Raw genomic sequence first — 24824 nt, 5'->3', positions numbered from 1 at the left:
TCATTGTTCTTCACACAGAGTAGAGTGTCCCAAAGCACTTTGCAGCATAAAAGATATTAAAACTCCATATAGAACAATAAAAGACAAGACCTAAACATGCTCATCCAAGAAACTGGGGATAGGTGGTCTTTGAAGCATTGGGCTCTTGAGCCACATAAAGAATGAGGTTAAATTAGGTAGCATGGTGTGTAGCACAGCTGTGAAAATACCTTTGGGGTGCATTGTGCTAAAAGTGGCAGTTCTGAGGGAAACTCTCCTGCTTTACAAGGGCTGCTGTTTGAAATGACACATCTGTTTATTAACCCTTTCAGTAATTTTATATGGGGTGTGCATGTGTGTAAAGATCTTCTCTAGCCACTGATCTAAAGAAAAGCTTATACTTTATGCCTCCTAGTAATACCCTTGAGGTTATGTACAAATATAAGGTTTTTGTGTTCTTTATCCCTAAGGCATGTTTGTATCTGGCCAAGTGTAACGTGAAAGTTGAGCAGAATAACATATCAAGCAACAATGTCTGACTTCTTTTTAACTTTTTACTTTTGCTAGGGGAATCAGGATTTAACAACTGCTCAATTAGATCTTACTCGTTGTTATGCTTGCCTAGGGTTTTCCATAAAGTTCCTGAGATATTATCTTCAGATCAGTTTTAAGCAATGAGGAAAAGAGGAGAATGTGATGTTTTTGTGGTAGAATCTTTGTTCTATTTGTGCTTATTAACAAACACATCCTTTACTGTGGCCAGTGAATATGTGAAATTTCTTCAAGCATTTCTAATGCCTCCCCTATTGATTTCACTGAGCAGTTAATGCTACTCTGTCTCTCTTCATATCTGGGCTATGATCCATAATAAAGTTCAACGGTTGAAGTTCTTACACTTGAGCTTTAGAATGCGGCACTTGGCTACCAAGTTTGGTTAAAAGCAATTTTGTTCCTATTTTCCGAGAGTGCAGTTATGTGCTGTTTTTCATCAAGGAGGAGGTAGGTAGGTTATTGTCAAGTTGTCTACTGGAAGACTTGAAATCTGTGCCTTTGTTTCCCTAAAGAGTCGTCTATGAGATTTGAATTGGGTGCAGACACAAAATAACTGTGCTCCTCCTTTCAGGGAACTCTTATGGATTTTGTTTCTCTGACTCCTCCAATGATCCCGGCCATTATAGTTCACTGTGTGAATGAGATTGAGCAGCGAGGACTGCATGAGGTAAGAATTTGAAAGGTGTACATCTTCATTCCAAACAATTACATAACAAAGAAAATTATAGAGTTGCTACCCTTGGGGGCCCTGCAGCCACTAAAATAAAAAATGCTTGTACTGTGATGAAAATCATACCCATAAGCACTAGGAAGTGGGGTCTACTGAAGCCAGAAGGATTTCTGTATAACCGTGCTTTGATCATGCTTTAAAATATCATGCTTTTAAATATCATGCTTTTTTCAACAGACAGGCCTCTACCGAATTTCTGGCTGTGATCGCAAGGTGAAAGACTTGAAGGAGAAGTTCCTTCGAGGGAAAACTGTGCCCCTGCTTAGCAAGGTGGAAGATATCCATGTTATATGTGGCCTCCTTAAAGATTTCCTCCGCAACCTTAAGGAGCCCCTCCTCACCTTCCGTCTCAACAGGATTTTTATGGAGGCAGCAGGTAAATAAATAAAATAAATATAAATAAATTTAATTTTTGAGTCGCCTATCTGGCCGAAACCACTCTAGGCGACGTACAACATTAAATTCAACAATACATAATAATACAATACATAATAAAATACAGCGCATTCAACAATAACCATTTTAAAAAGTGGCAGTGCAGGGCCATCAATAGACAATTTTAAAACAATGTTTTTAAGGCTCGGCGAAATGTATCTAGGGAAGGGGCATGGCGAAGATCGAACGGGAGGGAGTTCCAGAGAGTGGGGGTCGCCACTGAGAATGCCCTCTCTCTAGTCCCCACCAACCTAGCTGTTTTCGTTGGTGGGACGGAGAGAAGGCCCTGTGTGGCTGATCTGGTCGGGCGGCTTAGTTGGTGGTACTGGAGGTGCTCCTTCAGGTAAACTGGGCCGAGACCGTATAGGGATTTAAAGGTTAAGACCAACACCTTGAATTGGGCCCGGAAAACAACTGGAAGCCAATGTAGATGAAATAACACCGGCGTGATGTGATCACGGCGGCAGCTGTTTGTAAGCAGGCGTGCCGCCGCATTCTGCACCAGTTGTAGTTTCCGGACCGTTTTCAAGGGTAACCCCACGTAGAGCGCATTGCAATAGTCTAAACGAGAGGTAACCGGGGCATGTACCACCAGTGGGAGCTGATGAATAGGAAGGTAGGGTTTCAACCTCCGTATGAGGTGTAGTTGATACCAAGCTGCCCGGCTCACTGCCGAAATCTGAGCCTCCATGGACAGCTTGGAATCAAGAACAACCCCGAGGCTGCGGACCTGATCCTTCAGGGGCAATTTTACCCCATTAAGATTCAGGTCAGCAACACCCAACCTTCCCCTGTCACCCACAAGTAGCACCTCGGTCTTATCAGGATTGAGCTTCAGCCTGTTTCTTCCCATCCATCCACTCACGGATTCCAGGCACTTGGACAAGGTCTCTACAGCCAACTCCGGTGAAGATTTAAAGGAGAGATAGAGCTGCGTGTCATCAGCATATTGGTGACATTGCAGCCCAAAACCCCTGATGATAGCTCCCAGCGGTTTTACATAGATGTTAAATAGCATGGGAGAGAGGATAGAACCCTGTGGTACTCCACAAGTGAGGGGCCAAGGGTCTGAAACCTCATCTCCCAATGCTACCTGTTGATGCCTGTCAGAGAGAAAGGAACGGAACCACTGTAAAACAGTGCCTCCTATTCCTAATCCCTCCAGGCGATCTAACAGGATACCGTGGTCGACGGTATCAAAAGCCGCTGAGAGATCCAGGAGGACAAGAAAGGTGGATTCTCCCCTGTCTAGTGCCCTCCTCATATCATCTACCAGAGCAACCAAGGCTGTTTCTGTACCATGCCCAGTCCTGAAACCCAATTGGTATGGATCTAAATAATCCGTTTCATCCAAGTGTGCTGACAACTGGTTAGCCACCACTTGCTCAATGATCTTGCCCAAAAATGGCAAATTCGAAATGGGGCAAAAGTTGTTCAAAACTTGGGGATCCAAGGAGGACTTTTTTAGAATGGGTTTTATAATTGCCTCCTTGAGGGCCGGTGGCATTACACCCTCCTTCAAGGATGCATTTACCACCGCCCTGATCCCTTCGCCCAATTTCTCCTTGCAGTTCATAAGGAACCATGATGGGCAAGGATCAATCAGACAGGTGGTAGGCTTCACCGTTGAAAGTACCTTGTCCACATCCTCAGAAGGAAGAGGCCGGAACCGATCCCACTGAACCGGATTGCAACTGGTTAACTCTGGATCCTCTACTGCATCCACAGCGTACGGAATCGAGTTCTTCAGATGTTCGACTTTATCGGCAAAGTGCCTTGCCAATTTGTCACAGGAAGCCTTTGAATGCTCCAAGGGTTCCTGAGCGACTGGACCGACCAGGCTTCAGACCACTTGGAACAGCTTCCTGGGACAGCACTCTGCGGATGCAATAGAGGCAGCAAAGAAATCTTTCTTTGTTGCCTTTATTGCCACCTGGTAGGCAGCTATTGCTGCTCTAACCTGTGTTCGAGCATCTTCAGAGCGGGATTTCCGCCACCAGCGTTCTAGTCGTCTCACCTCCTGTCTCAGACTTCGCAACCGAGGTGTATACCACGGTGCTGTCTGAGTTCTGTTCAGGGGGAGAGGACGTTTCGGAGCCACCCGGTCTAATGCCCTGGTGATTCCCTCATTCCACTCCGTCACCAGGGTTTCGACTGGACGACCTTCAGCAGGTTCCAAATCCCCCAGCGCAGTCGGGAATCCATCCGGATCCATCAGGTGCCTGGGGCGGACCATTCTAATAGGTCCTTTACCCCTGCGGAGGGTGTGTGGCATCGAGAAGTCAAAATTCACCAGATAGTGATCTGACCATGATACGGGGGTAAAAGAAAAGGCCCCCAACTTCAGAACACTCCCCACTCCCAGGACAAATACAAGGTCGAGAGCATGACCGGCTACATGGGTGGGCTCAGTGTTACTAAGGTGCAGTTCCCAGGAAGCCATGGTTTCCAGGAAATCCCGAGGGGCTCCAATGAGAGTGGTCTCAGCGTGTACGTTAAAATCCCCCAGTACTAACAGTTCTGGGGTCAACGTTCGCACATCCGAGACCACCTCCAACACCTCGGTCAGGGAGTCTGCCGTGCAGTGGGGCGGGCGGTACACAAGCAGGATCCCCAAACTGCCCTTCAGGCCCAACCTCCAGTACATGCAATCAACAAACTTGGTCCTTGGGAGCAGAGGCCTGGTGAACATCAAAGACTCCCAATAGATGACTGCCACTCCCCCTCCCCGCCTTCCCACCCTCAGTTGCTGCGCATAGCGGAAACCTGGCGGACACATGGCCTCAAGAATGGGAGCTGAGGCCTCGTCCAGCCAGGTCTCCGTAATACATACCAGGTCTGCGCATTCATCCAGTATCATATCATGGATGACAGATGTTTTTTGTGTCACAGACCTGGCATTACATGAATCATGTAGTGACTAGGGCATACAGAGTGTGAACTTGGCTTTTCCCCAGTGGGCAAGGTCAAGGTTACAGAGTATTGGCTCCCAGTTTTTCATCATACGGAGTTGTCCCCGTATGAGGAAAGTACTATTTGATCCTTTGCTGTTGTATTGGAGACAGACAAAAATACAGACTCCACCTTGCCCAAATGTAATGGCATATGAAATGCCATTTGGGACTTATTTGATTACAGTGTTTCCCCCAAACAACTGCTGTGACATGGTACTCTTAATTATTTGACCAGATGACACAAACATCCTCTTATACATCCATTCCCATCTCTTGTTTCCCATGCTTTTTGTTAATTTCCTATTTGTCTGACTGAAAATCCAGTCTTCTGTTTTCAATAAAGCTGCAGACGCTTAAGACTTAAACAACAAAGACATAATTACATTATTAGAAGCTTCTTTTCTTACCAACAGTGTTATGTCACCCAAAGGGATGATATCTATTTTCCAAAGAAGCTCTCCCCTCTAATTTTAGTGTGTTCATTCTTCTCCATTCTATCACTTTTTATTGTTATACATAATGAAAAACTTAATTCAATAATAGGAAAGCAATAGATTACTTTCCTGGGAGCGTTTTTATACCTCCCCTGTTGCAAAATACTTTTTTAAAAATCCCCAACAAAACCCCCAGTATTGCAACAAGCCTTCAAAAATTAGCGGATTGGTTCATTTGGCTCTTAGCAAAGTTCAGCACATATAAAACTGGGCAGGGCATTTGAGTGGTGCCCATCTTTGAAAGTGTCATAAAGAAGTTTTACTCCACTAGCAATTGTTCTCTTGGTCCATGTTGAACTATAGCACTGGGAGGCACATAGCTGATATATTTTTCTTTCTCATTTGTCTTGCTTCTGTAAATATTATAGTTGGGGAAATCCCAAAAAATATGTCTTCCTTTTCCTAGCAATGAGACTGGATGTTCTACTGACTGGATGTCCTAGGATCTTAAGCCACAGTAACTCCTGGTGCTATAGACACCAGAGTAGAGCTCTGTACCCAGTAGCTAACACATGAGACACAGCACCTCCCTGTCTCTAAATGAAACCCTACTGATATGTTGAAAGCAGTCATATAATTTTTTAATACATTTTTTGTTTAAGAAATAATGGATGAGGACAATAGTGTGGCAGCCATGTATCAAACAGTTGGGGAGTTACCCCAGGCTAACCGGGACACTCTGGCATTCCTCATGATACATCTTCAGAGGTGAGTTCAACCAGGTTATATATTCTGAAAAGAGTTAGTACAGACGGAATGGTATAATTCTGTTTTTCCAAGTGTGTGTGTGTGTGAATGTGCATCGTGTACATGGGATGTCAGTAAACTAACCACCAAAGAGCTCCTAAGCCAGGAAGAATGGCAGACTTGCCATTCTGGACTGTTTTTCTTTACACAAATGCACTGTCTGAAATGTCTGTCTCTTCTCTAGAGTGTCTCAAAGTCCAGATACAAAAATGGGTATTTCCAACTTGGCTAAGGTCTTTGGGCCTACAATTGTTGGTCATGCTGTGCCAGATCCTGATCCCATGACACTACTCCAAGACACAAAAAGGCAACCCAAGGTAGGTAACCAGTGTAAGTTAAGGCAGAATATGAATTTTTGGCAGCCAAAAATGTGTGTTTGCATTGCTGCTATTTGTCTATGCTATTCTGAAAGAGGAGTTAGTCACATGTGAGTGTGATTCTGTAGGTTGTGGAGCGACTGATTTGCTTGCCTGTGGAATACTGGAGTCAGTTCATGATGGTGGAACAGGAAAATATTGAGCCAGCACATATAATTGAAAACTCAAATGCCTACTCCACACCCTGCACACCAGATGTTAAAGGTAATATGTTCTACTTAGGTACTGGCAATGATCCAGCAAGTTTGCTAACTGAAACTTGGCCCTTTCAACAAATAATCAGCTGACCTTGCTCTTACTTAATGTCTATTTTCCTCCAATGGTTCGCAGGGAGGACGCCATGTCAAATTGGCTCAAAGCCGAATGTCATTATGCACATTGGATGGCCAAATTTACTCATGCACTCCCTATAATTGCAGGTGATTTTAATGCATGGACTGGAACCTATTTGGTGGATGTTTCCACCTCTGGTGCTCATCCCTCTGCTAGCAGGGGATATCTTAAGAGTAACTCGCGCCACTTGAAATATACTTTTTTAAACCCTGCAGGAGTAGGTCTGCTCCAATTTGTTTCCAAAACTGACCTGTGCATTCTAAATGGCTCCAGTGCTGGTGATAATTGGGGGAAGTTTACTTATGTTTCTTCCAGGGGCTCGAGTGTGGTCGACTATACTATTATTCATAAGGCCCTGAAAACTCTGGGTTATTATTTCAGAGTAGCAGCTTGCTCTGACAGCGACCATCTGCCACTGGAATTTCTTTTTGCTATCCCAGGTGTGCTAGAGTTGAACACGCTACATCATGTACTCTCTAGCCCATCTACAACGGTTAGCTTTAAAAAGATCAAGTGGTCCAATAAAACAGGACAGGCCTTTTACGGTTTTGTTCACCTTCCCCATACAATAAAAGCTTTAGAACAAATAGCAACAGATAGTTCGCCAAAAAAGGGCATAATGGCTTTTGAGGAGATGATGCAGGATATGTATTCCATTCTCCAAACTTCAAACGGTATTACAAAACACCCAACAGATAGAACAAACAAGTGGTTTGACAGAGAATGTGCTGGTCTCAGGAAAAGAATTTGCTCTGCCTGTCGCTGTTACCGAGTAAATAACGAGCGCCAACTCCTGCACTCATACTATGTGCTAAGAAAAGAATATAAGAAGCTCTTATATCAAGGAAAAAAGGCTATCAGGGACTCATGGCAAATGCTGATTGCAGCATCTATCACTTGCAGCACCACTAAATCCTTTTGGAAGCTTGTCTCCGGAGCTCTAGCTGACCATAATGGAAGCCCAGATTGTTATATCCCAGCAAATATCTGGATCACTTTTGTGCTGTTTTCAACGACCCCAAAATATCTAACTTTAGTCCTCCCCCTTATCTTCTCTCCGATATTCCTGACTGGCCCCCTGTTGACACTAATACTATTGAGGAACTATTATCCCAGTTAAAGACAGGCAAGGCTCCTGGACCAGATGGTATCCCCTCGGAGCTGCTGAAAAGTAATATCAGCTGGTGGGCCCCTCTGCTGGCCTCCCTCTTTACTCTAATAAACAAATCAGGAATAATTCCCACAACTTGGCTGAAAGCCTTCATTGTTCCCATCTATAAGAAAGGACCCAAGAACGACCCGAGTAATTATCGGCCAATCAGTTTGTTGTCTATAGTGGGGAAGGTGTTCGCCAGCTACCTAGGCTTAAAACTGAAAATGTGGATAAGTGACAACAACATCTTGAGAGAAGAGCAGATAGGATTCAAACCAGGATGCTCCACAGTTGACCACTGTCTGGTATTGGCCCACCTAGCACACAAATATTCTAAATCGCTAGGAGGCAAACTTTTTACAGCCTTTATAGACCTAAAATCTGCTTTTGATTCTGTCTCTTGTGACTGTCTGTGGAGCAAATTAGAACTGCTTTCTATTGAGAAAAGGCTATTGTCCCTGATTCGCTTATTGTACCAAAATACATCTATCCAGGTACGATGTAGCTTTCGAGGTCACTTCTCAAAGGAGATCTCCTCCTCACGAGGTGTCAGACAAGGGTGTGTTCTCGCCCCCACCCTATTTAACCTATATTTGGCTGATCTTCCTTCTATCCTGGGAACGACACAATCCCATCCACCCAAGATTGGGCACACAAAAGTATTCATTCTGCTTTATGCAGACGATGCGGTTCTAATCTCCCAAACTCGGCTGGGTCTTAAAGAGACTACTCAGTGGCTTTGTGGAATATTGTAAAGATAATTACCTTACAATTAACTATTCGAAATCTAAAGTAATAGTATTTTCCAGGAGAAAGGTCAGGTACCCTTGGTTCATGGGGAACGACAGAATTGAACAGGTTGACTCCTACAAATACCTGGGTATCTGGTTCCATGAAACAGTCAGCTGGAGAATCCAAGGCAAATATGTTAAGGCCAAAGCTGAGAAAAACTTGGGTGCAATGACCCGCTTCTTTTTCACAAAGGGCGGGAAATTTTTGCCAGCAGCAGTATGTGTTTTAAGAACTAAAATAGTCCCGATGATACTCTATGGGGCACCAATTTGGTATCCCTACTTTAAAGGATCACTTGAAGGAATTCAATCCTTCTTCCTTGGATCTATTTTTGGTGTCCCAAGATGTGTTTCTGGAGCTACCCTTAATTTGGAGGCTGGCCATAACTCTTTAAAATGCTTAGCTTGGACCTATGTCATTCAATTCTGGCTATGCTGCTGTCTTATGCTCACTCAAAGCTCACTTACATCTCAGGTAATGAGAGACCCTCTTAAGCCATCTTGGACCAAGGTGGTGGTGGATAAAGTTGTTTCAGTTGGCCTTTCTCCTTCTGACTTGCTCTCTATGGAATTTGGTAGGGCCAAGGCGATTGTTAAACAGCGGCTAGTGGACATTGACATCCAAGAGCTTCTTGTAGCTGCTTCGGGCCCCTGTTCTCCTCGATCACTGGGTCTAACAGGTTTCCCTTGTAATGATGGGATGCTCTACCTAAGTTGGCTATCTGTACCTAAGTACAGAAGGGCATTTTTTTGGCACGATTTAACGCCCTACCTTCTAAACTTTTGGAGGAATAGTAGACGCTGCCCCTGTGATAACGCCGAAGTGGAGTCTGTTTTACATGTTTTGTTTAATTGTAGGTATTATGAAGGGGCCAGAAAAGATCTGCCTGTTTTACTAGAGGGCTCTGACAAAGCAATTACTGTTCAAGTGGCCAGATTTTTGAACTTGGCCATTGTGACCAGACCCTGTAAGATTGTGAATTGCAATTAATTTTATCATATTGTTTTGATGTCTGCCATAGCTCTGTCACCAAGTAGTCTCATGTTAATATTTTATATTGTATTGTGGTCGGTTTACTGAAATACATTATTCATCATCAACAAATAATCTTGCTTTTTTCACACAGATTCCTAGTGCCAGACAATGGCTTTAATAAAGATTCTGTCTGTTGCACTTTAGTGCATGTCACCTTTTGTCTACTTAACTCCTACGTAGCAACCCCTTTTTTTCCAATTCATTCTTGGTCATCTCTATACTGCTAAAAGTTGAGAGTGCACTATTCTGAATGCATATTCCTAGAGCAAAAAGCTACAATGTGTGACTAGATAGGCTTTAGAACAGCCTTTCCCAACCTTTGGATCCCCAGATGTTGTTTGGACTACAACTTGCACCTGCTGGGAGGAAGGGCGGGATATACATTAAATAATAAATAAAATAAAATAAATAAATAAAACTCCCATCAACCCCAGCAATGGTGGGAATTGTAGTCCAGCAACATCTGGGGATCCAAAGGCTGATTTATAACATGAGGCAACTGCCAATAATGGCATCTTCATGTTGAATCCACTCTCTCACCTGCATCACATTGTAATGGAAATGCGTGGCAGTACCATATAGTGCTTTTCCCTGCCCGCTGCTATCCAGAGATGGGGAACAGGGCTTGATGCTATCAGGTTATGCATTTGTGTTGGAATGCATTGTAGAAGTGGCCAACATAGTGACCTCAGATGTTCTTGGGTTACAACTTCTATCATCACTGACCATTGGTCATACTGATGGGAGTTGGTCTAACAAAGTCTGGAGGGCATCATGTCGGCTATCCCTGTGTTAAAGAGAGGAGGATTTGACATTGGGTTCCTGTTTCTAGAGATAACCATTTCTTTTATTTCTGGGACTACATTTGATTAGGAGAACTAGTTATGCTACTTGAATCTGCATAATTGTGCTTCGTGGTTGCAGGATTTGAGATTCTTTGTCAGAAAACTGTATGGCATTGGTGGGTTATTGGGGACATTATTTCATAGTGATAACTTTAGTAGTAGGATGTATATACTTGTGCCTCATTCTGTTCATTCCAGAAGAGGATGAACTCGGCCTCATGAACTTGGCAATAGGAGCCAGAATGAGAGGTGCCACTTCATGGAATCGTATATTATCTGCTCCTTCAGACTGTACATAATTATGCCTCTGATGTTGGAAGTACTTTATCATGAATAAGACATTGTGAATTAAGAATGCTAACTGCAATACCATGCCTGTGTTGTCTTGTTTCAAAGTGAGCATGTTGGGACCACTCACCACTCCAGAGCAGCAACTGGTAAAGACTCCTTCAAGCAGTTCGCTGTCCCAAAGGGTCAGGTCTACATTCAGCAAAAACACACCCAAGTAAGTTGGGCAATTGCTTCCTTGGCCTAGTGGACAAAATATTTTCCTCTCACTTGAGCGGAGGATCCCAGAACTCTAGCAGAGTCACTGTAGCAAGTCAGTTTAGCTGGGCAATAGACAGTAAGTATTGTTACCGAGGAATGCTATGACTTTATGATGGTGTGGTCTGTAATCTTGCAAGACAAGCTGAAGTAAAAGTGACTAGTTGATCCCTATCCTGAGTGTAATATTCCAGAGAATGTAGTGATAGTGACCTTCAGCAAAGTTGGTTGCAGTGCTTTAGGCTGCTCACCAGGCAGCTGTGGTGTTTTGCCCCGGATGCAGGTCTTGAACATGATGCTGGGTACAACTGCTCTCCTGTGCCTCTGCCTTTAGCTAGTTTTGCTATAGCCAGGGAAAGGCAAAGTAACATAGTTGAACTACAATTCTGTTTGTTCCAACATCAGTGAAGTGGCCAGCCTAAATATAAGCATTGCTTACTGGAGACCCTGGAGTGCTGAGTAGAGTTGGTGGGGGAAGATGGGAAGGCAATGTGTGTAAAATGATTTTAGTTGCAGTAACCTTATGTCCTTGGCTGTATCTGCCCAAGGTATCGATACACTGGAAACCTGTGGAATTTCCAGTGGACAGTTCCAGCATGAGTGGTATAAGAGCTGTTCAAAGGTCAACAAAAGTGAAAATGTGGATGCAGAGGTTGAGCAAATACTAATGACAAATGCGCACGGTCATTTTCCAAGATGGAAGATGCTTGTCCACCAAGCAAATGCTAGGACACACGCTGGGAAAATCACTTCATGCTGAGTCTTTCCATGTCTTCTTTCCTAGATTTGCAAGCAAAAGCAAGTCTGCAACCAGTATTGGACGCCAGGGTAATTTTTTTGCCTCTCCCATGCTGAAATGAAATACGGTTCTGTTCTAAATATCATCTTACAGTCCGATTATGAACAGTTACAATAAAACTCCAAGTTGTTCCTTCACTATTCCCAGCAACATTGTGTATTAAGATCAACTGTATGTTTTTTGTTAGTCTTTATTGTACAATGTAAAGTATATTGCCATATTACATTTATTGCTGGGGAAATAACTGCAGAACCCACGGCAAGAATATTCTTTTAATGTTATCTGTAGCTGGGAAGCTGCCTCCATCTGTTCAAAGCACCCCATTATTGTTGTGTATTGTGACTGGAAAGGATACATTTTTGCACCAGCAGTAATCCTCTTCATTTCCAAGAACAACTGTAATCCTTGGGGAATGAGCGCTGATCCATTGTATAGGCAAACCATGTGTATTGAACCAAACTTGTACTCTCGTTAGTCCGTTTTTAGTAAAACCAATGACTTTTTTTTAAGTGAGCACACTCAGAACTTGGTCATGTGAAAAATTGAAATTCAGTGTTCTATAGTGCATGCACACACTACTGCACATTTCTCCCTTGTGTCCCAGAGGAGGGTACAGAGTAAATAATATTATATTGAACTTAACTGTACAGCTGTTTTTGCTTGCAGCCTTTCAAAAACCTGGTATGGATTATTTTAATTGCCTAGATTGATGGTAAAAGCATGTGTTAAGTGGAGGTTTTCTTAATGCTATAGCCATAGCAATTTGATTTTTACCCTTGTATTTATCTCCTGTAAAATCTTTTCACCAATATGGATTTTTATAAGGGCATTCAGTGGACAGAAGCTGAATGTGGTATTTGTTTCTGAGATGCAATGGAAAAAATCCTCCAATTTGGTTCTTCCCAAATTTTGATTTTGCCAGCTTGTCTTATTTTGTGGTATAGCCTGACAGAAAAGTAAATTTTATCTTAATATGACCCATATTGTTTTGTGGAGTATTGAATAATACACTTCCATCAATTTTCAGGTTAACATTGTGTCCATTTTCAGGTTAATCTTTGCAACACTCAACCTCACCCCAAAATGCTACAGCGTTGTCAGTCCATCAGATTAAGAATTTTGTATTTTCCTGTTGGGCTATTATTAGCCCTAACCCATGGTTTAAATGTTATAAGCACAAGATAGGAGCCCAAGCAAACCTTGGGCTTTTGTGTTCCTTCTTCTCCTGTGTGGGCAGGGGAAAGCCTTTGCATTTACTTTCAGTTTCAAGAATCTTGGCTTGTTGCATATGGACCAGAAATTGTAGTTGAAAACATACTGGTCCGTTTCTAAACAAGCCATGGGTTTTAAAGCTGGCTTGTTTAACTAACTAGATTCTGTTTCCAGCCTTCCCAATCTTTAGGGCTCCAGATGTTGCTGGATTACAATGCCCAAGAGTTCCAGCCAGCCTGGCCAATGGTCAGGAATTATGGGAGCTGTAGTCCAGCAACATCTGGGGACCCAAAGGTTGAGAAAGGCTGCATTAAACCACAATTTCTGGCTGGTATGGTTCTTTGAAAGCCATGGTTCTTTGAAAGTGAACTGCATGGGATAGGAGGGAAGTATCCAAGCTGGAAGCTTTGCTTGGGCTTGTTTTAGTTTGTGTATGCAGTGCAAAACCATGGCTTAGAAGTATGTATTAACCAACCCATTGATTCTTGATGGCCATTGCAGTTGTGCCAGTTAATGGAGGATATCAAAGACATTCAAGTGTAGTATTAAAACAAATGTAGATGAGACTTTTCAGTTGATGCAACTAATTTTTGTTCTAAATGTGAGAAGAGTATTAGAACATAGAAAAATGAAGTATACAGCTTTCTCAGTAAACTTTTAAGGACTGCTGTAAACAGTAAAAAAAACCACCTAGGTCATCTTCCTCCTTCTGGAATTGTATGTTGAACTAAGGCTAATTTATAAGCTGTGTTCCCTTTTTAACTTTTGTGTGAGATTTCTCTGCTTTCTGTAATAGAGGGAAATTTCTTGCATGTGAGAACTTTGGGTTGTATTTAACTAAATCCAACTCAGAGTGGACCCATTGAAATTAATGAATCCAAGTAATTTCTATAACTTTAGTGGATCTACTTTCAGTAGGACTAACAATGAATACCATCCTGTATCTCAGGGTGCTAATGGAGGTGAAACCTTCCACTTATTATCCCTTGATGGAGAATTTTCTCCTATGGAATCTTTTACTGGGGGTCCTTGAAGAAATTTGAGGACACAGACTTGAAGCAAAAAGGTAGGCCTTTATTCTTTACAAGCATAAGCAGGGTCAGCCTCCCAGAGAGCCTGGAGAAGACTGTACTGAAGCACAGTCTGCATGGAGTTTTTATACAGCACTGAATACACATGTGACATTAGTTTACCAATTCCATAAGTTCTTCCCTCCTGCGATATTTCCAACCAATCAGATAACTTTATTAAAATAAGTACATGTATATTCATAATTTACAAACACCTCCCATCCCATTGTTCTGCTGTCTTCTTTGACTAATGTCAATCTGTTCCCTTGACTAATATTTCCAATATTCCACTCTCTTCTTGACCGATGTTACCACTATTCTGTTGTCTCCCTTTATTAATGGTTTTAGGCCAGATGAGACCAGTTTCTACCATACATTCTACTTATTGTGAGTGGGCCTTCACGCGTACTTTCATGGCTCCTGATCAGCCAATCTGACCCAGGGACACCTGAGGACATTACAACATGTTCCTTAAGCAATACCACAATGCCAGGTTGAGTTTGGCTAAGTTTAGGGTGACTGGAAGTTCATGAGCACCACAGGTTTTAATAGGGTTTCTTATTTCTTATATTTTCCTAGAAATCCCACTGGTAGCTTATAAAATACATAGTTTATGAGAGAGGATTATATTTAAAACACTTGGCTACATTTGAGGACTGCCCAGTCTAGAGAAGGCATTGGGTGATTCTGGCCAACCAGTGTCTTTCAGCCCCAGAGGAATAGAAAAGGCAAGCTACCTCATAATACCTTTTTACCATGAAAACACACTTACAAAGTTGCATTTTATTTATCAAAGTGAAATTAAACACCCCATATTATTGTAAAAATCAGTATAAACTCAAAGTTTTATCTCATTCTCACTTTGGTTATGTTGTAAAGTTTTTCCCCAGATGGGGTCGTTGCTTTACAGCATACGAGACCAAGAATCACTAAAAATCAGTTTCCCAAGATCAAATAGTTAAAAATATATCAATCGTAGATTATATGCGTTTTTGCTTAGGACAATATACTCATTTATCAAAGTCCATCTTTACCATGGGAAGATCTAACCATGTACATCCAGTACTTGTTACATTCATATCACATGCGTGCTTGCTCATAAACAATGCATCATTACTCCAAAGTTAATCACACACATGCCTGCTTGCTTCAACTCATGGGTTGAGAAGTTCCAGCTGAATTCACTTCTCTATAAGGCTGGATTTAGGGGTCCCAAGGCCTGAGTGCCTTCTTTGCTTAGTTCCTTGTGATTATATTATATAAACCTATACCTTCTAACATAACACCTATGTTTATATATGTGAATATATAAAAATTCTCCATTACCTTCAACATTTAAACCAAAGGGCAAGGATCAACAAGAAGGTGGCAGAAATATGTAGACAGTTTTCACAAGAGAAGAAAATAGTTTCCCAAGAATCTTACTTACTAATTTACTTGAACATTGCCTAGAGTTAGTGAGAGATCGTAGTTTGCAGACAACTCCAGATTAGACTGAAGATCTCCAAAACAAGCCCTTGAACTAAGTGTAAGTTAACAGAACGAAGATGAAATTCAGTAGAACAGCAAAGTAATACACATAAGGACAAGAAACTTGAACTTCTGTATTGAACAATGCTATGCTGCAGCAGTGAAAAGGGTGATAGAAAAAAAAATAAACCAATAGTACATTGCAGCCAGTTAGAAATATACCAACTAGAACTGCAGGTAGTATCTTTTTTTATGATACTGTATTGTGTGAGGTATGGCTGCTGACAGACAGGTAAAAAGGGTCCATTTCTACCAGGCCCGGGGCCAGCAGGGCCCCCACATTATTAGTTTTCATTTTTTTAAAAATAAAAGTTTCAAAAGTTATACACCAATATGTGACCTGTCCCCTTCCTGCAACGCTTCTGTGAAATGAGCTAGTCAGCTTCTCCAATCCCTACTCTTTCAGGTTTTTAGCTGTAAGTGACAAGGGATTTGTTGAACACCAGACGATAGCTAGATACCCTTGCAAGTTCTGAAGAGTTGCCTTTTCCTGCTTGTCTCTGCACATTGGTTAATGGTGTGCATGTGCACATCTCATGAGTTGAGTGATCTTACAGCTTTCAGCAGCAGCATGTATACCTGCCCGCCCAGTTTTCTCTCTTTGTGCACATCCAGCATGAGGTCAAGAACAAGATCAAAGAAGCACACAATGACCAACTGGTTTTGGCAATAAACTATTATACGGAATGTATTTTTACATCTCCTGTGTGTATGTATATGGAGCCTTTCCAACATCCCTGTGGGGAAGGTTAGGATAAGAGTTGGTTCAGTCAAGCTGCACATGCTTGGAGAATGTGTGTTGGCAAGGTTTTTTTGTGGGGGTAATTTGCTGTAAAATATCAGGACTGGAATGTTGCAGTTAAAGCAATGGGGAGGACACTGCCTTTCTGCACGTTTTCCCCCTTCACTGCATGGTTTGTAAATATAACATATTTGCACCTCACTTTTCTTCCTGAGACTTCCTTCCCATTTTTTTATTTGCAACAACCCTGTGAGGTAGGTGAGGCTGAGAGGTGGTTCTGTTATCAATGTTGTGAAGCTGCAGATACTTTGAGGTTTTTTTGTTTGTTGTTATCAGGGATTCAGAATAGCTGTTCATATTGGTAATATATGTACCTAAGCAGCAGTCTTGCTAGTAGTTTGCCAGGAGACAGGGGTGGGAATGTAGGGGAGGCAATCTACATACAGTGCACTGGGCCCAGGAAATCCTGTTGGCACAAAAAAGCGCAACTAAAATGACCTTGGGGTTGAACCCACTTTTCAATGGTGGGATCTCTCAAGTCGAAACAGGGTAGAAGAGAATGCAAATAGACCTGTCTCAAATGAGAACTGCTGGCACTTCCAATGAATTTGATGTACAGTAGTTTCAGGTCCTCATTTGAAATGTTGTGTTGGAGAAGAGTTTGCGCATACCATGGACTGTGAAAAAGACGAATAATTGGGTGTTAGAACAAATTAAACCAGAACTATCACTAGAAGCTAAAATGATGAAACTGAGATTATCATACTTTGGACACCTAATGAGAAGACCTGATTCACTAGAAAAGACAATCATGCTGGGAAAAACAGAAGGGAGTAGAAAAAGGAAGGCCAAACAAGAGATGGATTGATTCCATGAAGGAAGCTACAGACCTGAACTTACAAGATCTGAACAGGGTGGTTCCTGACAGATGCTCTTGGAGGTCACTGATTCATAGGGTCGTCATAAGTCATAACTGACATGAAGGCACATAACATAGCTACAGGTCCAGCATAGCTTACTTATACTGCTACTTATAGAATTGTTTGCTACAAAAATGGAGACAGCCAGTAACTTGCTTTTAAAAATAAACTTATGAAGGATTTATTAAGAGCTTTACGTTCAGATTGCCAAATTCAGCCTTATCAGAAGCAACAAAGTGCCTATGCTTACTTCTGTCCCTCATGTCAACTGTTTGAGCATCACAGGATTATCTGGGTATAGAAGACCTAACAATGCTGAACTTGTAGAAATTTTATCTGATCTATCTTGAAGTTGACGGTATTGCTTTCTAGCTCCATCTTGTGTGCAGTAAGAACAAATGCAAATTTAAGGAAAATTTTTATGTACAATCAAAGCCCAGCAGCAAGGAAGACAGAACTGTGGTTTTACCCAATCAGACTTCCTCAGAGGGTATTTTGTTCTCCCAGCTGGAGCTTCCTTCTCTTGGTCTTAAATGAGCTACTTAAGAGAGAGGAATTTGTACTAAAACCTAGCTTTACTTAATGTAGCAGGAGTGAGCGAGCAGCAACAAGTCTTTACTTAAAATGTTCTGTCTTGTGACTATAAAAGAATATCTACTTCTTAAATGATGCCACGCCTGTCAGAATACAGATTTCAAGGGGTATAGAGTAATACCTAATATTCCATAGCTGGTGGAGCAGCTCTAATTTCCAAATAGCTTTATCAAAGCTAAAGGATTTATAAGCCTGACTTAAAATACAAAAGGGAATTGTGACTTATATGAAGTAGGGAGGTAGGCAGAATGGTTCTGCCATAGTGGTCTGTTATCTGCTACTAGCCCCACTTCAGCAGGTTGTATTTATACCTCTACAAAAGATGACTGGCTATGATCTCTTAGTGCACTGGATTATTAGGATTAATGCCTTAGGCAGCTAGGCAAGGGGCACCACTTACCAAGAAGAGAGCAAAACCTTTATGTAATTGAAGCTAAAAGACCAGCACAGCCTTCTAATCTCGGATTAGTGTTTTATATTAGACATTTCTGTTCCAGGGCAGTGAGGGAAATACTACCGATGTAATGATGACTTACCAATCACTCGGCCTGCAGAAACACTAGCACTTGTTCCCTGAGGAGTGGTTGATATGAATAACCTGCTCCAAGGAGTAACTTTCAGTGGTTTCTTTAGTGCAGGGGTGGCTAAGCTTTGGCTCTCCAGGTGTTGTTAGACTCCGATAGATTATGGGAGTTGGCCATGCTACCTGGAGCTGATGGGAACTGGAGTCCAACATCATCTGGAAGGCCAATTAAGCCATTCCTGCTTTAGTGGCTGACTCCACATGGCAAGCTATTTGTATGCACTGGCTTATTGCACAGGTTGCAGATTTCCACCACACAGGCATGAGTTAAGCCATTGCCTATGAATAGCTTAGTAGATGAACAATTGCCATTGGTGTGTGTGTTCAAATTTAAAGTGATCCCCATGTTGCAGCTGTTCTGTGTCTGGTGACAGCCAGTCTGTCCCAGAGAGATGAATAGCATTTCTCTATCACTTCACACTGATAGGCCACAGCTTGGTAGTCTTCAAATAAGTCTGGAAAGCTGTCTTTCCCCTATCTTCTTGGCGGCCTTCTCGTAGTGGAATTCCACTGATATAATTGAGCAAGAATCACACCAACAATGGTGCGATGATGCTGATATATTGCCAACCATGTAGTATTGATGTGGCTGACACAAAGAGTCCTGTCCACAGCAAGATCCCGCCCAGGTAGTTGGGGTGGCGACTATAAGCCCATAAGCCACTCTGGATAAACTACCCCTGGGGAAATTTTTTAAAAAGCTTAAGGTTTAGGAAATTCTAATGTTCCTTCTAATTACTGAAGGAGACTCACTAGCTGAATGTATGTGCAGAAGTTAGCCATCAGTTCTGTCCAACCCTTGTGAAAGCCACAGCCTAAGTGCCTAATTACCACTTAGCAGGATCTCCTTTCCCATCCAGCTATCTTTAGTAAATAATGGCCAATTTCAAAGCTAGCTTCCCTATTAGCAGAATTGCTGTACTCACGAAATGGCAATCCCCCATGTTTGATTGGCTAAGATTTTCAAAGTAAAGTTCTGCCTAACAGTGTCCTTTTGAAAAAAGCAGCTTTTCCTCATTGTGCTGTTAGATGTTCACTGAAGAAAAGGTTTTTCAGTACAGAGATGCAAGTATGCCCTTAGCCTAGTCACTTCTGAAACATTTGCAAGCTATCATCAATGCAAAGACTAAAGAAATCAGACTCATGTTTACCTTTTGATTTATTTTCCTCAAGTTCTTGTTCGGTTGGTTGATTCATGGTGTTTTGCCAGTAAAGCTACTTTCTTGTTAAAATGCTTGAGACTGGTAAAACTCTAGATGTGGCAACCATTGGCCCTACAGACATTGCTGAACTACAAGTCCCATCAATTAACTGTAGGCCATCCTTGCTGGGGCTAATGCGCTAAAATACAAATACAAGTTTGTCTGAGTGTGCATAATTATTCAGCATTTTTACTATTACGAATAATATACTGCTTCTGCTAATAACTTGGAAGTATAAGAACCTATGCAGAGCATTCAAGCCCTGCCATTGCCACTCAAAATCTTACTGAACAACTCATCTGGTTTTTAATTGGCATTATCTGCACCCTCTCACAGGGGCGTCACTACTGGGGTGCAGAGGGTGCGGCCCGCACCCGGGTGTCACCATGAGGGTGGTGACACCCAGAGCCGCCCTGCACCATTGCCCGGCAAGGCTGCTCCAACTCCTTGGAGGCGGGCAGGCGGGCGAGACCGGGAGCAGCGTCGGCGGGGCGAGGGAGGCGCGCCAGCGTTCCCAGGCCTTCTCCGGCTGGGTGCCCCTCTGGCACGTGCCCTCCCAGGGGCATGGACGGGGTGGCTGGCCTCGAGTGCGTGTGTGCGCACGCAAGTCCAGACACCTCATCCATGCCCCTGGGAGGGTGCGCACCGGAGGTCTGCACCCCCCCGCACTCCTGCTAGTGACGCTGCTGCCCTCTCAAACATATATTTGCAGTCATAAGGACATGATTCTCAGGAAGCTCAGTACCACACTTTTTTCTGCGCTTGTGTGAAATCAAGGCATTAGAGCCAGACTATCACTATGTGCAACCATAGTAGGAGCTGCATCCATAGTATGGAGAGAAAATAGACTAGTAAGGGCTGGATTTTGAAAGCCTATTTGCATCACTAACATTCATTTTAAAAGGAGTGCTTTGGTTTTACATTGAACTCCATCAACAATGTTAATACCTGGAACAACATTCGTCCATCCCAAAGGCTCTCCTGGCTGCAGGCATATGACTTATGATGACTGCTGAATTGGTTGGGAGCCTGCATCAACCTCATCCCTCTCTCTGAAACAAATGCACAGCTCATTAGAAATTCACCTGAGGCCCCAAATGGTAAGCAGTCCTGTCTGGACCTGCTACCGAGGATGCTGCGTGTTGCCCCATCTGAGGCTCAGGTGTGCCAGCAAGATGAATGTCCTGCTTCCTAGACAGAGACAAAGAGCTACATCAGAAGGTAAAATGGTAAGTCATCATAGTGGTCCTTGAAAGCCTCCCTGGGATGGCACGGGGCCTCTTGGGAGGAATCATAAATATAATCCTGTCAATAGAGGATACTATATCCTCAGAACAATATGACTGAATACTCTTGCTTCATATTCAATTACATCTAATACCTATATTACAGATATTAACAGTTTTGTTTATAACGCAGCCTGATCTCACTTGATCATTGAGATGTGTTATATTAATGCCATGTCTTGCAAACATTGCAGTGCTCTCTGCTTCTGGAATTTGAATGGTGTACCATTTATACTCTGCCCTATCATCTAGAAGACCCCCAAAGGAGCTAATAATAATAATAAATGAAAATAGTTTCAGTAAGTGTTTGGGTACAGAAGTTCTCGGTATTACTAAAGGAGAAGGCTGCACAGTCTTTCTACAGCCCTACAATACTATGATCTGGCCTAAGCTACAATGGGCCTCTGACAGAGCTGAAAACACTGCCTTTTTGAGCGAAATGCTTTATAGTCAGGGCCATCGCGCATTGCTCCATGTGACAGCTGGCAAGCTAGCTGTTTGTGTGCAGTGGCTCACACCATGCAGATTGGGCAGTTTCTTTTTTCACAGCGTCAGAAGGGGATGTGAGTAGGGCTGAGCAATTAGCTTAGCTTGATTGGTGTGGTGAGCCACCGTACCTACATCGCTCATCCCTGGTGTGACATAGGTAATTCCATATCACACCATGTAGCTCTAAGCAAAGAAGACAAGAAAAGGAATGGCTCTAAATAATACGCTGAGGCTGTGAGCCCATTAGTCACCTAAAGGAAAGCATTTCCTTTGGCCACACCTGGAAGAGCAACAGGTTGATCTGCTGACCAGCTGCGAAATATGTCTGAAGTTATTTTTTAAAAACAACACTCAAGCTGCTCCCATCAGGTTTTACAGTAAAAAAGTACAGGATTGACTAGTGTCATGTGCCCCCGTTTTCAAAAAAGAAGGGTGGATACGCATTGGAATGGGCAGAATGAGTGTCTCTACTCTTAGACCTTTTAATGGATGAGTCAGGCTTAACAGGCAGCAGATCTGTTCTTGCAGCCAACTTCTTCACTTCTGTGCCATCCTAGTTTTTGCATGTCTCCCTTTCCCCATCAGCTGTCACAATGCTGCCATATATAATACACCCTCTAAAAGCATAAGACGGCAGAGACAAAGGGGATTAATTTCTCTCTTGGCTGATGAAATGATGTGATCCCTGCCAGCAGCCCTATTTATTTTTATCTCTCTGCAAAGACTTCTTAATGCAGAATCACTCAGGTGGGGTTTCAGCACAATTTCTTTCAGTGTTCATTTTATAATCTAACTAGTGCAATTCTTCCAGAGTAAAAAACAACAAAAACCTTCCAGTTCTTTAAATCAGAGTTCACAAAGTACAGGTTTAATCAAAAGTATGCAAGTCAGTGGGAGCTCAAAATTCTTCCATTATTCTTGGGGACATCATGGGCAAACTGGGGTGTTGTCTCCAACTCCGGAGTAAAGGCACCGTTTTTCAGCGGAAAGGGTTAAGGGCCATAACGAAAAATAGAATTTTGCTTAGCATCCCTCCTGATGAAGAGTTCTGGAGAACTCGAAGGCTTGTTCACTATCCGGTGACGTTGGGGTTGGTCCTAATAGAGGCATTGTCCGGCCGTGAATTTTGGTCCCTGCTGCCACCCACCCCCCTTTACTTTTTAAACTGCGTCTGTGTTACATTTCATCTCGACCACACAGGCTTGATTCCGAAAAAGAAAAGGGCTAATAGGCGTGGAATCTTGCAATTTAAATAAAAAAAAAAACTTTCCGAGGATAGTAAATGCACATTTACATGGATTGGAAAACCCGACTTTCCTAGGAGCATCGATGTTACATCCAGCAGATTCGGAAGGCGGAAAGTGGGCAACGCAGCAAAGCGGACGCAGCAAAAGGACCGACACGGGGCTCCAGCTCATCCTACTATTCTCCGCTGGGGGTGGGGGAGTAGGATGGGCGCACGAATCGTCCTGCACCACCCAAATCGCGGCTCTAAACTGGGTCCGCCACCTTGCTGTGCCGGAGGCACGATCCCGCTCCGTGGTTCCCCGACCCAGAGCCCTGGAACTCCCCCTCACTCGCCAAATCGAAGAACTTCTCTGTGCGCCACGCGGCGCTGCCGCCCACAAACCCCACTGAAGCGCCAAGTCCAAAGCCGCCAGCAGAACGAGGGGCGATAACATCATCATACCCGTCCCAGAACTGCACGCTGATGGAACCCTCCGAAGTCTTACAACTCGCCGCCGCCAATCCAGAAGGACGGCTCCCCTTTAGAAGCCAATCGGGAAACAGACACCGCCCACATGGGGTGGAGCACTTGGTGGGCTGAAATAGCTCTGTTGTCAATGGTAGAAATGGTGAGACTATACAGTAGGTTTCTCTTCTCCCGCCCCTTCTTCTGCTTTGTAATACACCAGCGTATAATGGCTAGGTGAGCTTTTCGTATTTGAATCAAATCAGGGCAATTGGTAGTCACTCTGCAGCAGTGAATCATCATGATTTAATAGTCTATTTGTCCCTTGACACTAATAGCCTCGAGCAGAGTGGAATCTTTTCAGTGAAGTAAACATGTACAATCTAACAGATTATGGCCATGGAGCCAGGATTGCTCATTTGGCCAGATTAATGAAGAAAAACATCTGACTCTGAAATTGTGATTGTAGCACTGGTGGATCGATCAATCCGAAGTAAATAGAGTGTGATCTTGTTCACTGAGGAAAGGGAACTTAGTACTCTGGAACAAGTTGAGAAGCCAGTGTGGTAGAGTGGCAGAGGGTGAAGAAGTGGATTAAAACCCCCACTCTACTTGGTGACCTCTGGGCAATCCCTGTCTAACCTACCTTGCAAAGATATTATGAGGATTAAGGCGGGGGAAGAGGAACAGGCATGTATTGTTGTTATGTGCCTTCAAGTCTATTAAGACTTATGGCGACCCTATGAATCAGTGACCTCCAAGAGCATCTGTCATGAACCACCCTATTCAGGACTTGTAAATTCAGGTCTGTGGCTTCCTTTATGGAATCAATCCATCTCCTGTTTGGTCTTCCTCTTTTTCTACTCCCTTCTGTTTTTTCCAGCATTATTGTCTTTCCTAGTGAATCATGTCTTCTCATTATGTGTCCAAAGTATGATACCCTCAGTTTCATCATTTTAGCTTCTAGTGATAGTTCTGGTTTAATTTGTTCTAACACCCAATTATTTGTCTTTTTCACATGGTATGTCCATGGTATACGCAAAGCTCTCCTCCAACACCACATTTCAAATGAGTTGATTTTTCTCTTATCCACTCTTTTCACTGTCCAACTTTCACATCCATACATACAGATCAGGAATACCATGGTCTGAATGATCCTGACTTTGGTGTTCAGTGATATATCTTTGCATTTGAGGACCTTTTCTAGTTCTCTCACAGCTGCCCTCCCCAGTCCTAGCCTTCTTCTGATTTCTTGACTGTTGTCTCCATTTTGGTTAATGACTGTGCCAAGGTATTGATAATCCTTGACAGGTTCAATATCCTCATTGTCAACTTTAAAGTTGCATAAATCTTCTGTTGTCATTACTTTAGTGTTCTTGACATGCAGCTGTAGTCCTGCTTTTGTGCTTTCCTCTTTAACTTTCATCAGCATTCCTTTCAAATCATTACTGCTTGTACTATGGCATCGTCTGCATATCTTAAATTATTGATATTTCTCCCTCCAGTTTTCACACCTCCTTCATCATGGTCCAATCCCACTTTCCCTATGATATGTTCTGTGTACAGATTAAACAGATAGGGTGATAAAATACACCCCTGTCTCACATCCTTTCCGATTGGGAACCAATTTGTTTCTCCATATTCTGTCCTTACAGTAGCCTCTTGTGCAGAGTATAGGTTGCACATCAGGACAATCAGATGCTGTGGCACCCCCATTTCTTTTAAAGCTTTC

The 24824-nt window shown here is 42.8% G+C and overlaps 1 protein-coding gene across 2 annotated transcripts in view; it reads left to right on the top strand.

Moving 5' to 3' along the window:
• Nucleotides 1–12748, top strand: part of RACGAP1 (Rac GTPase activating protein 1) — a 41395-nt gene extending 28647 nt beyond the window's left edge. For both annotated transcript variants that reach the window (XM_061615224.1, XM_061615223.1), the window contains exons 11-17: nt 1103–1198; nt 1439–1637; nt 5747–5852; nt 6076–6208; nt 6337–6472; nt 10823–10931; nt 11757–12748. In XM_061615224.1, the coding sequence (XP_061471208.1) occupies nt 1103–1198; nt 1439–1637; nt 5747–5852; nt 6076–6208; nt 6337–6472; nt 10823–10931; nt 11757–11832 (855 nt within the window). In that variant the 3' untranslated portion in view covers nt 11833–12748. The remainder of the gene's footprint in view (nt 1–1102; nt 1199–1438; nt 1638–5746; nt 5853–6075; nt 6209–6336; nt 6473–10822; nt 10932–11756) is intronic.
• Nucleotides 12749–24824: the final 12076 nt, after the last annotated feature.

Source organism: Rhineura floridana, chromosome 3 (genome assembly GCF_030035675.1).
Source record: "Rhineura floridana isolate rRhiFlo1 chromosome 3, rRhiFlo1.hap2, whole genome shotgun sequence".
NCBI lineage: Eukaryota > Metazoa > Chordata > Lepidosauria > Squamata > Rhineuridae > Rhineura > Rhineura floridana.
This window is presented reverse-complemented; position numbering and strand designations above follow the sequence as displayed.